Source organism: Triturus cristatus, chromosome 9, assembly GCF_964204655.1.
Source record: "Triturus cristatus chromosome 9, aTriCri1.1, whole genome shotgun sequence".
NCBI lineage: Eukaryota > Metazoa > Chordata > Amphibia > Caudata > Salamandridae > Triturus > Triturus cristatus.
The window spans coordinates 879,828,814-879,842,367 of NC_140592.1; the positions used below are offsets into that span (position 1 = coordinate 879,828,814).

The 13,554-nt window shown below is 49.9% G+C and overlaps 1 protein-coding gene across 12 annotated transcripts in view; it reads right to left on the reverse strand.

The window, feature by feature from the left end:
* EML1 (EMAP like 1) overlaps window positions 1-13,554 on the reverse strand; it is an 889,011-nt gene that overhangs the window by 92,452 nt on the left and 783,005 nt on the right. For all 12 annotated transcript variants that reach the window (XM_085626396.1, XM_085626393.1, XM_085626400.1 and 9 more), the window contains one exon: window positions 9,336-9,435. In XM_085626396.1, coding sequence (XP_085482522.1) covers window positions 9,336-9,435 — 100 coding nt within the window. The remainder of the gene's footprint in view (window positions 1-9,335; window positions 9,436-13,554) is intronic.

Sequence of the window (13,554 nt, forward strand, 5' to 3'; positions counted from 1 at the left end):
GCCTGGAGCTTACTCACCCGTCTAGCCGAGGTGATGGCTACCAGAAAAGCAGTCTTAAGCGTCAGCAGACGAAGAGGACAATTATGAAGAGGCTCAAAGGGAGCGCACATTAGAAATGTGAGAACAAGATTCAAGTCCCACTGAGGCATTACAAAAGGGACAGGAGGGAACGTGTGAGTAATGCCCTTTAGAAAGCGTGTAACTACAGGGGACTTGAAAAGAGAAGGTTGATCAGGAAGCCGCAAGAAGGCAGAGATGGCAGCAAGATAACCTTTCAGGGTGCCCAGGGCAGAGCCCTGCCGGGCCAAAGAAAGAAGAAACAGTAGAACCTCAGAAAGAGGGGCGGAAAGGGGATCCACAGCCTTTGCTGTGCACCATGCCACAAATCTGTTCCACCGGCAGGCGTATACCGTCTTTGTGGAGGGACGCCTGGCTGCCAGAATGATATCACAGACTTCAGGAGGCAAGTCAAATGGCATCAACTGCCGCCGCTCAATCTCCACGCATGGAGGTGGAGGCTGGACAGGTTCGGGTGTAGGACCGTCCCCTGCTGCTGCGACAGAAGATCCTCCCGAAGGGGCAGACGCATCGGAGGATCGGTCAACATACTGAGTAGCTCGGGATACCAGTACCTTCCTGCCCAATCCGGAGCCACCAAGATGACTTGGGCCCGGTCGCGCCTGATCTTCTTCAGCACTCTGGGCAGAAGTGGTATAGGCGGAGAGGCGTACAACAGACCGCAACTCCACTTGTGACGAAAAGCGTCGCCGAGCGAGTGCCGCCTTGGAAATTCCAACGCGCAGAACTGTTGACATTGCGCGTTCTCTTCGGTGGCGAATAGATCTAACCAAGGCTCTGCCCACTGCTGAAAGAGACCTTGCGCCACTTTGGAGTTCAGACGCCATTCGTGATCCATCATGCACCGGCAGCTGAGTTAGTCTGCTCTGGTGTTCAGAGAGCCCGCCAGATGTTGAACCACTAGGGTGACGCCCTGGTGTTCCAGCCACGTCCAGAGGCGCAGAGCCTCCTGACAAAGGGTCCACGACCCCACCCCGCCCTGTTTGTTGCAATACCACATGGCGGTGGTGTTGTCCGTGAACACCTGCACGACACTTCCCCTGACAGAGGGAAGGAAGGCTTTCAGTGCAAGTCAGATCGCTCTCAACTCCAACAGGTTGATGTGGAGACGAGACTCCGCCGGAGACCAGAGGCCTCTGATCTCCGCCTCTCCCATGTGGCCACCCCATCCCAGGAGGGACGCATCCGTCACTACGACATGCTCCGGTTGGGGAAGGGAGAGGCTCTTGCCCTTGACCCAATCGCGGTGCGTGAGCCACCACTGCAACTGCTGTGCAGTGCCCTCCGAGATCAAGACATGGTCGGACAGGTTGCCGTGATGGTGGGCCCACTGAAACTTCAGGTCCCACTGCAGAGCCCGCATGCGCCGCCTGGCGTGATGCACTAGTAGGATGCAGGAGGCCATCAGCCCCAGAAGCCGCAACACTAGCCTGACCGAAACCCAGGATAGAGGCCGAAAGATGGGAATCAGGGCCTGAATATCCCGGGCCCGCTGTTCCGGCGGATAGACCCGGAACTGCGCCGAATCGAGAACCGCTCCGATGAAGAGGAGCTTCTGAGAGGGACTCCGGTGTGACTTCGGCACGTTGATGGAAAATCCCAGCAAATGCAGGAGATCCGCCGTAGTCTGGAGGTGGGAGACGACTGCCTGGGGCGAGCCCGCCTTCAACAACCAGTCGTCGAGATAGGGGAAGACTGGAACCCCTGATCTGCGCAGATGAGCTGCGACCACCGCCATCACTTTTGTGAACACCCGAGGGGCACTGGTGAGGCCGAAGGGGAGCACGGTGAACTGAAAGTGCTCTTGGCCCACCGTGAACCGCAGGTAACGCCGGTGGGCCGGCAGGACGGGGATGTGGAAATATGCGTCCTGCAAGTCCAACGCTACCATCCAGTCTCCGGGGTCTAGGGCAGCTAGAACCTGAGCCAAAGTTAACATCTTGAACCTCTCCTTCTGGAGGAAGGCATTGACGTTCCGGAGGTCTAAGATAGGGCGTAGGCCTCCTTTGCCCTTCTTGGGAACCAGAAAGTAGTGGGAATAACAACCACGACCTACTGCTGGGCTCGGAACGCGCTCGACAGCCCCCTTGGCCAAGAGGGCCGAAACTTCCTCGTGGAGAAGATTCAAATGATCCCCCGAGATACGGTGGTGCTGTGGTGGAATGGCTGGAGTCGTCGTCTCGAAGGGGAGGGAGTAGCCCCTTCGGACGATTTGCAGCACCCACCTGTCCGATGTGATGGACCGCCAGTGGAGCAGGTGATGGCGAACTCTGCCGCCCACTGGCGTGGAATGGGCCTGAAAGCTCGGACTAGGAAGGCTTTGAGGCGGATGCTGCCGGGGTGGATGTGGGCTGACCTCGTTGTCCTCCAGAACCGCCTCGGCGGAAACCACGTCCGCGACCAGGTTGGTTCTGCGGCTGGTGGCTAGGCGTACGTGAGGAGGCACCCCTTCCTTGGCCACGAAAGGGGCGAAAAGCGGAAGTTTGCGACCGCGGGGCCGAGAGGCCCAAGGACTTGGCCGTAGCCCAGGAGTCCTTAAAGCGATTCAGCGCACTGTCCGCTTTCTCGCCGAAAAGGCGAGTGCCATCAAAGGGCATATCCATGAGGGTGCTCTGGACATCGCCCGAAAAGGACGTGGACCGCAGCCAGGCGTGACGTCTAAGCGCCACTGAGGTAGAAATCGCCCTACCCAGCGAGTCCGTAGTGTCAAGACCACATCGGATAGCATGTCGCGCTGCATCCCTCCCATCGGCCAGAGCCTGGGTAAGTCGTGTCCGGACCTCCTCCGGACACAGGGGCAGCACGTCCTCCACCGTATCCCACAGAGAGTGGGAATAACGGTCCAAGAGGCAGGCGGTGTTCAAAGACCGCAGACCCAAACTAAGGGAGGAGAACAGCTTTTTGCCGAACTGTTCCAGCCTCTTGGAATCCCGGTCCGGCGGAGCGGTCGGGAAGGAGGATTGGGAGGTAGAGGCCTGGATAACCAGGCTCTCGGGGGTAGGGTGTTGGGACAGAAAACTGGGGTCGCCCGGAGCAGGGCGGTGGCGCCTGGCGACGTTCCTGTCCACAGGAGGAACTGTGGAGGTCTTGGACTGCCCTGCAGAACGTCAGTGAGGGCCTCATTGAATGGCAGCAGAGGCTCAGTGGAGCTTGCTGCAGACTGAAGCACCTCAGTGAGGACGTTAGTCCTCACAGCCACGGCAGGTAGCTCGAGCCCAAGGGCTGCGGCTGCCTTGCGCAGCACCACAGAGAAAGCAGCACCCTCCTCCGAAGCCACAGTCGAAGGAGAGATGAATCCAGTGTCCGGAGAGTTATCCAGACCACTGGCCTCCCCCAGTTCATCTGCCCAGTCCTGTGACAGTTGAGCCTGAGCGGCCATAGGATCCTCGGATCCCTCCCATTCGCCCCAGTCATCCGATTCCTGGTATGCAGGAGGAAGGATTGGAGCCGGGCGATAGACAAAATGTGTCTCCAGCGGCGCCGAACGCGGTGTCCATCGACGCCGTATCGGCGCCGGGCCCGGAGTGGGGCTGAACTGGGGCTCGACGCCGAGCGGAGTCGGCGTCGGAGGTGGTACCGGTGTCGACGCCGGAGGCGGCGTGACGAGGTCGACCGGCGTCGGCGGGGACGGGTCCCTCGAGCGCTTGCGGCGTCGAGGCCGGAGCCGTCGACGGCGCCGGAGCCGCCGGCAGGCAAGGTTGCCCAGTCGGGTCCGCGGGGCCCGAAGACGCGCCAGCGGGCGTCGACGGCGGAGCCAGGTTCCTCATGGCCGAGAGGAAGGCACTGACTTCCACCGGCGTCGCGTCCGTCCCAGGGTCCGGTGGGTAGGGGGACGTGCGCGGCGCCTGCGGCTCCGCCGGAGCCGCGGGGGTGGAACCACCCTGACCCTCGGCCGAGTCGCGCAACCAGCGAGGGGAGTCCGCGGTGTCGCTTCTTGGAGTGCTTCTACTTACCCGAAGACTTGGATCCCGACGACCGGTGAAGAAGTCGGCTGTGGCTCCGCGACCGATCCTTGGACCTCCTCCTGGACCGGGATCGAGAGGGGCGCGGAGCCGAGTGGTGAATCTCGAGAAGCTTACGGGACCGCTCCAGTCTAGCCTTCGAGGTCAGGGCCTTGCAGTCCGAACACGACGCCGCGTCGTGGTCGAGGCCCAAGCAGTAAAGGCACCGGCGGTGATGGTCCGTAACCGACATCAAGCGGCTACAGTCAGCACAGGCTTTAAAACCAGGCATCCTACCGGCACCGGAGTCGAGACAAGATCAAAAAGGATCGAAAAAGTTAGTCAAAAAGTGACTAAAGGGGTAGCTCTCCCGGATCTGCGCTTACTGGCGCGGAAAAAAGAAGCGCGAGGGCGGCGTCTAAGTACTCCGACGACGTCATTCCGGCGCACGACGCCGACGACGGACGCGGAGCCGCAGACGACGCGCAAGGGGTATTGCTGACGAAAAATCTTCCGGATCATCCAGTCGGACGCCTGGGGATATTCTAAGGTGAGGAATCTAACTAACGTGTTTCTTTCAGATGCATAAAATAATCTAGACTGGCTAAGGGTGCAGTGGCACCACACATAGGTGTCAATAGAAAGGGTGACAGCAGGGAGATGGGTAAGCAGCAGGGACACGTGGCAGGCAATGGGTACAATGGATATTCACGACCAAATAGGGATAAAACAGGGTGATGGGCAAATGAGAGCATGCAGTGGAAAATGAGGCAAGATACGAGTACTGAAGTGATGCTGAGGCGAATATTCTGTTTTTAATGAGGCTAGGTCTTTTTACGATTGTTGCTTCCAGTATGATGTCAACTCTTTAAAATATTATCTCCCCCCTAAGAGACAGCTGTCCAACTCCACCAATGTGGGTGGAGGAGGAGACTTGGGAGCCCTGCCCACTCATTGCCAATACTCAATGTAGAAAATCTAAGAGTTACCATGACAAACCACCTTCAATTATGCATAGTGCACATTGAGTTTGGGAAAAACAACAAAGGCCTTCTATGCTAAACTGACTGCTTGAACTAGATCTATGCCATTGAACGCATGCATGTATATATGGATGTACGATTTATATAGTGTGAAGCTAGCTGAATGGCAGCAGAGCCCAAATATCAGTGAAAGGCAATCATGCAGTCAATGTGTGATAGGAGGGGTATACGTACTGGATCACGATACAGTGGTGCTTAAAGGGATGGGTCTTCTGCTCTTTCATAAACTGGAGCAAGAAAGTAGCAGTCCTGATCGATATAGGGATATTGTTCATGGCTATGTGCACAGATAGAGAAGGCACTTCTTATCCAGTCTGATGGTATCCTGTTAATCACTGGAGATGGTGAGCTTTCAGCCAAGTGGACAGGGGGTTGGCCATAATGCCTTTATATATGAAGCAGCTGGTTTTGAAGCTGGTGTGGGCCAGCAATGGGAGCCACTGGTACTCCATCATAGTGGGTGTTTATATTTCTTTCAGTCCCGAAATGAGGTGTGCAGCAGTCCTTAAGGTTGGGGGTGTGAGTAGGTGATATCTGGTAGGCCGTGGAATAGGGCAATGCCACCATCTAGATTCAAGATTACTCGAAAGAATGGCTTCACATCCTTAAGAGAAATGATCTGGTCCAGGCGGTCTTGGTTTTGTTAGAGAGTGGTTTCTTGAGGGCGAAATCGGTGTCTAGGTGAATTAGTGTGACTTAGTACTGGGTGAACACTAGAGCTCAAATCCATTCAGGTTCATGTTGTTGAGCCCAGTTTTGACTTTTGTTACATGTGACAGTGGATGCTAGCTGATCTTAAAATCTCAGTTAAAGGTTTCATGAACAGGCTGAAGAGAGAGTGTGAGAGCGTGGACCCTGTGGTACCTCTAATGTGACCGGTGTGGCATTGGAAAGGGATTGATCGATTGACCTTGATTCTTTGCATTCTATTGCGAAGAAATGATGCAAACCAGTTTAAGACAGACCCAGATAGACCTATCCTGCATGCTAAAAGGTCTAGGAGGCTGTTATGTTTAATAGTATCAAAAGCTGATGAGAGGTTGAGAAGGATTAGAAGGCAAGATTCATTTTGATACAGCATTTTTAACACATCAACCACCATGTGTATAAGGGCCTTTTCAGTAATGTGACCCTGATGGGAGCCATATTGGAATTGATCTATGTGGTTACAAAGTTGGACATAAATACATTTCTCAAGGAGCTTTGCTAGAGTCTGAATTTTGGTGATTGGGCGTACGTTTTTAGGTCTCCGTGGTCCGTCACTGGTTTCTTCAAAATAGGAGTTACCTGCCCCAATCAAAGACAATCTGGGATCATGCCTTTAAGTAGTTTGGCATTTACTATCTTGGTCCAAGGTATAAGTAGATATTTCTTCATCTCATTGAAAAAAATTTCAGGTAGAGGGTCATTGAAGTGTTTAGTGCTGGAAAATATTGAGGATGGAGACATCAAGAGTTTTGAATTCATTCCAAGAAGCGTTAGTTTTGGAGAGGGGTCCAGAGGGATGGCGGGTCTCAATGGTCAGGGAGGGGACTAATCTACTGAATGATGGAAAGAGGCCAATTGTTGATGGCAAATTCCTTTCAATCTTTGTAGTATTTTCAAGGAAAAAGGAAGCTTCTTCACAGTTTGGCAGAAAACTAGCAAACTAGATCCTGTTGTGGGAAGGTTGGGCTGACTATTGGATTGTAGTTTATCTAACTCAAAAGTTTTTTTGGGCGATTTTTGGCTCCATCTAATTGCTTTCTAAAGAAATGTGCTCTCTCTCTTATGATGCGTTTGTGGTAGATGCGCCTCAACAATCTCAGGTGTTTAAGGTGTTTGAGGGACGGTGAGAATCTCCACGAGCATTCAGCTAATCTAAAATTGCATCTATTATCATTTAGTCCATCAGTTAACCATGGTTTGGAGTCTTTGGTGGAAATTCTTTTTAGTTGTGGAGCAATCACATCAAGAATTTTTAACATGGAATTGCTGTAATAGGCTGTGAGATCATGGACATCAGACATGTCAACTGGAGGAGGATGCAAGGTATTATTGCAGAGGGATAACATTTCATTCAGGTAAGTTCCTTTTCCAGTGTCTGGGTTTCTTTTGTTGAGTCAATTTTGTAATCTGAGATTTTGAAATGTGGAAAGTGATACAGTGGTTGTCAGTCCAGCCACAAGGGATGATCAATTCAAGTAGGTTAGAATTGGCCTTAGCAAGGATTAATTTCAAGGTTGCACCCAAGATGTGGGTTGGACTACCACAGATTTGGTTTAGTTTGAGGTGTACTAGGAAGAACTTGAGGCTTGAAACTATGGGGTCATTTATGTCATTCCAGTGGCCGTTTAAGTCTCCAAGGAAGACCTGGGAACAATGTTGTCTCAAGTTGGATGAGATGATTTCCATAATTTGTTCGATAAAAGAGGGGTTGTCACCAGGTGGATGGTAAATAACATGCAGTTTGCACAAGGGTCTGTTACTTATATCTAAGTATTGGTTTTCTATTTAAGGAGAAGGTCAGCAATCTCTGCTGCATTTTCACAGCCAATCTGCAGTTGAGAAGCATGCATCTCAGGTGTAGATTGTTGTCAGAAAAGGTAGTCTGTGTGATGGGAACGCGCTTAATGTTGGACGGATTTATAGCATTGTAGTTGAGCCTGGCTTCTTGATGTGGATTTGTAGGAATTGTATGGATCTGGGCAAGATTGTCTGGGCTGGAGTAGTGTGTGACATATAAGAAGAGGAGAGTGGATGTCCTAGTAAGGAACTGTATCTTTCAGTCTAATGGGTCTAGTGGAGGCATTACGGTAGGGTATGGTTCTCCACCTCAGATAGGGGGACACAGATGGATGAGATCTCAGCAGATGTGGGAGGTGACAGCACCATTGTGTGGTAGGCAGTAGATTGTGTGTGGTTGTGTCTGATCTTACCAGGGAACCTGTATGACAACCAATCATTCACCAGATCTGAGATGATATTTAGTAGCTTTATTAATTCTGCCTTAAGTGTTTTTAAGTCCAGAGTAATTTTGTCTAGTCTGGATGCATGTGTAGTGTGGGGACAAGTAGTCGAGGTTGGAGTCAAGAGGCCAGGAGGAGAGGAGACATTCAGGACAGAAGTACTGGGGAACAGCTGTCTGGAGATCACTAGTGAAGGGGGTGCGAGTCAGACATGTAGTTAAGCTTGCATTAAGGAGATGGAGAACTGACTAAGTAGAGGTGCTGGGGTTATATGGGTCATGATGTTGTTCGAGATTGTGGGTTTGGGCTTCAGATGGATCATAGTTTCGTCCATGGGGAGGGAGGTAAGCAAACTAGTGTGATCCATGAGGTATTAGAAGATTGCGGGCAGAATCAGGGTGATTGTGTAAGTAGCACTTGTGTGTCTCAGGGACCACAACTTGAAATATGGAAAGGTCGCTGTCTGGTTTGTCGGTCAGCAGCGGGAGGCTCTGAAAGGTGTGGAGCTTCAAGAAAAGGCAAAATGGCAAAGTAGTGTCCAGTATAACTTTAGACATAGGGGACAATATGTTGAGGCATTTTTATCAAAGGGGCTCTCCGAGAACAAATGCAACTACTAAGCTTCTAGTTATTGCTTGTGGTTGGAGAATAGCATGAATTCTGTTTGTGGTAGATTCTAGGTTCAGGTAGGTGCTAGACATTCAGGTCTGAATAAGGTGTAGGCAAAGGGCACCCGGAGAAGAGAAGACTTTCAAATAGGCCATTTGAATGGTTATATTGTAGGGGCTGATTGGAGGAGGACTAAGCACAACCCTGATAAAAGGCCATTTCTTTTTTTCAGAATGGGTCTACTAAAACTGTGTCCTAGTAGGTATGGCAACACTTTGTAGCCCGTCCTACATAGGATATTTATATAGATGGCTGTAACAAAAGGAGGTTTACAAGAGGTTAAACTATGAAGTTCAAATCCGAAATCAAATTCAAGTCCAGAACAAACAGTAAGCTAAAAATCACCCTTTTTCAAGGGTCACAATCGAATTTGCAAAGGACGACTTACAACAGACAACTCTGCAATAGTGTAAGTGGCAGGAATCTGAGTGTAAACTTCAAGACACATGTGCATGCTATACAGACTATTTCAACTGAGTGCCAATTGAATGTTCCCAGTATCACCAAACATTATCAGGTTTTTTGCATATGATCAACAAGAACTGCCTAATTCTATACCACAAAAACAATCTCAAAATCCAGCCGTGCTACTAAATAACTGTACGATGGTTCCTCAGAGAAAAAAAAGGAGGTAATGAGATCATGTTTTACATTACCTTTTCCCCAAACCAAGATGTTTCCATTCGAGTCTCCGGTAATGGTGTCACCATTTTCCGAAAATGTCACACACAGCACAAACTTAGGTTTTTCTTGTTTCTGAAAACATTGGATATGAACATAGGAAGCTTTAAAATTTTGTGAGATCACTTATTATACAAACAAAGCAACCTGGAAAGAAAATGAGCCTATTACTTTCTTCTAATCCAATTCTTGCAAAGATAACAGCAGATTTATTGAGAGCATGAGTTGAATTTTCTGTTATATTGTTAACTTTAAATCCACTGCATTTAGTTCAAAGTTTACAGAAGCCTGAACTAAGTTGTGGTTTCGAAATAAAAGTTGCTATTTTAGCTGAACTACATGTCTATTCTATCCCAAATATGTAGAGGCTTTAGATTGTATTGGAGCAGTGCCTTGGGAAGGTTAATGTGCGGGCATGAATTATATTTACCTTGAGGGCACAAGTTATAAATACTTAAGATACATTGCATTTCAGTAGTTTGAGCTAAAAACTTTACATTGACATGCACATTGTCACCTAACCAGACCACTTCAACATTTGGGTCTCTCAGGAAACATATACACACATATATATACACACACACACACACAGACATATATACATGCACATATACATACACGCATGCATGTACATGTATACGTACGTGCATGCATACACGTGCATGCATACATGCATATGTATGTACATAAATGCATATATACATACAATATATACATACATTTATACATACATGCATTTACACATACATATATACATATAGTTCGCTGCGCTAACGCCCCAGCAATGCCCTGCTTATGACCTCACATATTACATCACTCATGATAAGATCAGTGACATCTCAAATGACATCATCCAGGGACGAGTGTTTTTAAAACGGTTATGGGTGTTAAAATATATATACCAAGGTGCATTGGTGAATCAGTGGGTGTATGAGTGGCTGTATGGATGATTCAGTGGGTGCATGACTGGTTGTGTGAAAGTATGTCTGTCAGTTGGTGTCTAAGTGACCGTACTGGTGTGAGTGGGTACGTGGCTGTATGGGTGATTGTCTGAGTACCTCTATATGTGTGTGTGTGTGTGTGTGTGTGTGTGTGTGTGTGTGTGTGTGTGTGTGTGTGTGTGTGCATGTATGAGTGAGTGGGCGAGTCAGTGGCTGTATGGATTAGAGTGTGTGTATGACTGTGTGGGTGATTGAGTAGATGTCAGGGGTATTAGGGTGAGTAACTGGGTATGTGGAAGGCAGTATAGGTGAGTGATGGGGTATATGAGTGACTGTATGTGAGAGTGACTGTACTGGCGAGTGTGTGCTTGTGTCAGTGACTGTTTTGGTGAGGGAGTACGTGTTAGCATCTGTACGAGTAAGTGGGTGGGTGTGACTGTATGGGTAAGTAGCTGTGTGATTGACTGTATGGGTGAGTGAGTAGGTGCGAGAGTAGCTCCATGAATGACTGACTGAGCGGCTGTATGGGTGAGTGAGTGGATGTGTGTATGTAGAACTATGAATCTGTGAGTGGATGTGGAAGTACTGGTATGGGTCTGTGAATGGTTGTATGAAAGGTTCATTGGAATGCAAGTGCGTTAGTTATTTTGTGGATGTCATTTCAGATGTTATCATTGATGTCATGAGTGATGTCACTGACCACATCATGAGTGATGGAATAAATACTGCATTGCAGTGCCGGGAGTTATACTTCGCTCAGCTAACTAGAATTGCTGAATTTCGCTGGTTTTGTACGAGTGAGACCTGTGCCCAACTATTACGCCCCTGTAACCTTTGGTATTTTCAGTGTATTTTTTTGTTTTTTTAAATACCATTTCTTAACTATAACGTCCTTGTAGCCTTTGTTTTTTTTCCAGTGAATTTCTAGGTTTTTGAAAGTAGTAATGGCATTTGCAGAGTGGTAGAGAAAGGGGGCGGGGCATCCGGCCAGCTCCCAGGAATCCAGCTGTGTAGAACGTAGTCATTTAAGATGTCATGAGTGAGGTCAATGACCATGTCATGAGTGATATATGTGCGGTCATAAGTACTGCATTGTGGCGGCATAAGTTATAGTTCGCACAGGTAACTGCTGAATTTCTTTGGGTTTGTATGGAACTTCAGGTATCACTGCAGGCCCGCATACGTCATCTGGCATGTGTCACTAATCTGCCATGAGGTCCAGCAGCCTCCGAGTCAGGCTCAACGAAACCCAGGATAGAGGCCGATTCATCAGTATCGTAGCTTGAATATCCTGGACTCGCCGCTTGGCAGGAAAAGGAGACTGCACTGTGTTCAGAACAGCTTTGATGAAAGGGGGCGTTTGATAGGGAGTCAGGTGCGACTTTGACTCATTGATAGTGAGCTTAAGCGATTGCAGAAGGTTTGCTGCAGTCTGGAGGTGGGAGACGACGGCCTGGGATGAGCCTGCCTTCAAGACTCTTGTCGAGATAGGGGAAGACTGGCATCCCTGATATCTGCTGAGGAGCTGCAACCACCGCCATCACCCAGGTGAACACCCGAGGGCCACTGGTAAGGCCAAAGTGGAGCACAGTAAACTGAAACTGCTCGTATCCCATTGAAAACCACAGACCTAGCCAGTGGGCAGCCAGGACAGGAATATGAAAATAGGCGTCGTTCAAGTCTAAAGTTTCCATTCAGTTTCCGGGGTCCAGGGCAGTCAATACCTGAGCTAGCACGAGCACCCTGATTTTCTCCTTCTTGAGGAAGAAGTTGAAGGCTCTCAGGTCTAGGATAGGATGAAGGCCCTTGTCCTTTTGGGAACCAGAAAGTAGCAGGAATAGCAACAGCCTATTTCTGCCCTGGAACCCTCTCAATGGCTCCCTTGGCCAAGAGAGCCATGACTTCCTCGCAGAGCAAAGACAAATGATCCTGTCAGTCAGCCATGAAATGGTGGCATGGGTCTGGTAGTCTCAAAGGGGAGTGGGAGGGGGGGGGGGGAAGAGTAGCACCTTCAGACAATCTGAAAGACCCACCTGTATGTTATGTACTGCCAGTGGGGCAGGTAATGGTGTATCCTGCCAGTAACTGGATGCTCATGGCGCTAAATGGGCAGATTAGGAAGGCTTGGAGGCTGCAGCTGCTGGGGCTTTGGGGGGAGGTGGTTGGACCAGACTGCTGCCTACCTGCCCCAAGAGGTCTGTGGGTACCGTGCCTCGTCCACGCAGAGGCTGGGGTGCATGCATGACTCGGTGGCTGGCAGGGTATAGGAGTGGTTGGAAGCCCCTTCCACAGCCGCTAAAGGCAGATTGGGGGTGACGTGGGGCATCAGAGAGCCCCAAGGACTTGCGAGTCTTTAAAGTTCTCCAGTGCAGTCTGCCTTGTCTCCGAAGAGACTGGTGCAATCGAAGGGCATATCCATAAGGGAGGTTTGGACATCTTCCAAAAAGCCAGTCATCCTCAACCAGCCTCAGGGCCACCATCGACGAAACCGCTATGCCCAGTGAGTCGGTTATGTCCAATCCACAACTAATTGTGAACTTTGCCGCATCTCTCACATCAGCATCAGCCTGAGAGCATAGAGCCCAGGCTTCCTCCGGGACAGGCGTTAACAGACCACAATGCTGGGCTGGCAGAAGAGAACATTTTCTTCCTCAAAGAGTCCAGCCTTTTGGATTCCCTGTCTGGGGAGTGGAAGGCAATGCGCCAAGGCAGGCAAGGTTTGGACCACCAAGCTCTTTGGGTCCACTGGCAAGGCGCAATGGTGGCGAGCGACAGCCCTATTCACAGGAGCCCCTTTGTTGGGTTTGGACCAGGTCCACAACAGGACACCAGTGTGGGCATTATTTAACATGATTAGGGGTTCCGATAAGGAGACTCCTGGTTGCAGCACCTCTGTGAAGAGGTTGATCTTGACTTCCACAGAGTGCAACTGAAGGTTAAGGACCTTAGCCGCCCATCGCACCACCATTGCATATGAGGCTCTCTCCATTGACAAGGTAGGGCAGAGAAAGCATACCAGTATAAGGAGAAGTATCCAGTCCACAAGCTTCACCCAGTTCCTCAGAGACTCAATTTTAGGGTCTTATATGTATGGCTGGTATTCTTCAGGGAACAGCAACACCTCCCATTCCTTCCCGAGTCCTAGCTCATAGGTAAAAAGGGGTTAGACTAATTTAGGAATCAAAAGGTCCTGCAGGTGTCTGAGTCGGCTTTGGGTGATGCCCATCCAGCTCTGTCGCAGATCACTATGGGG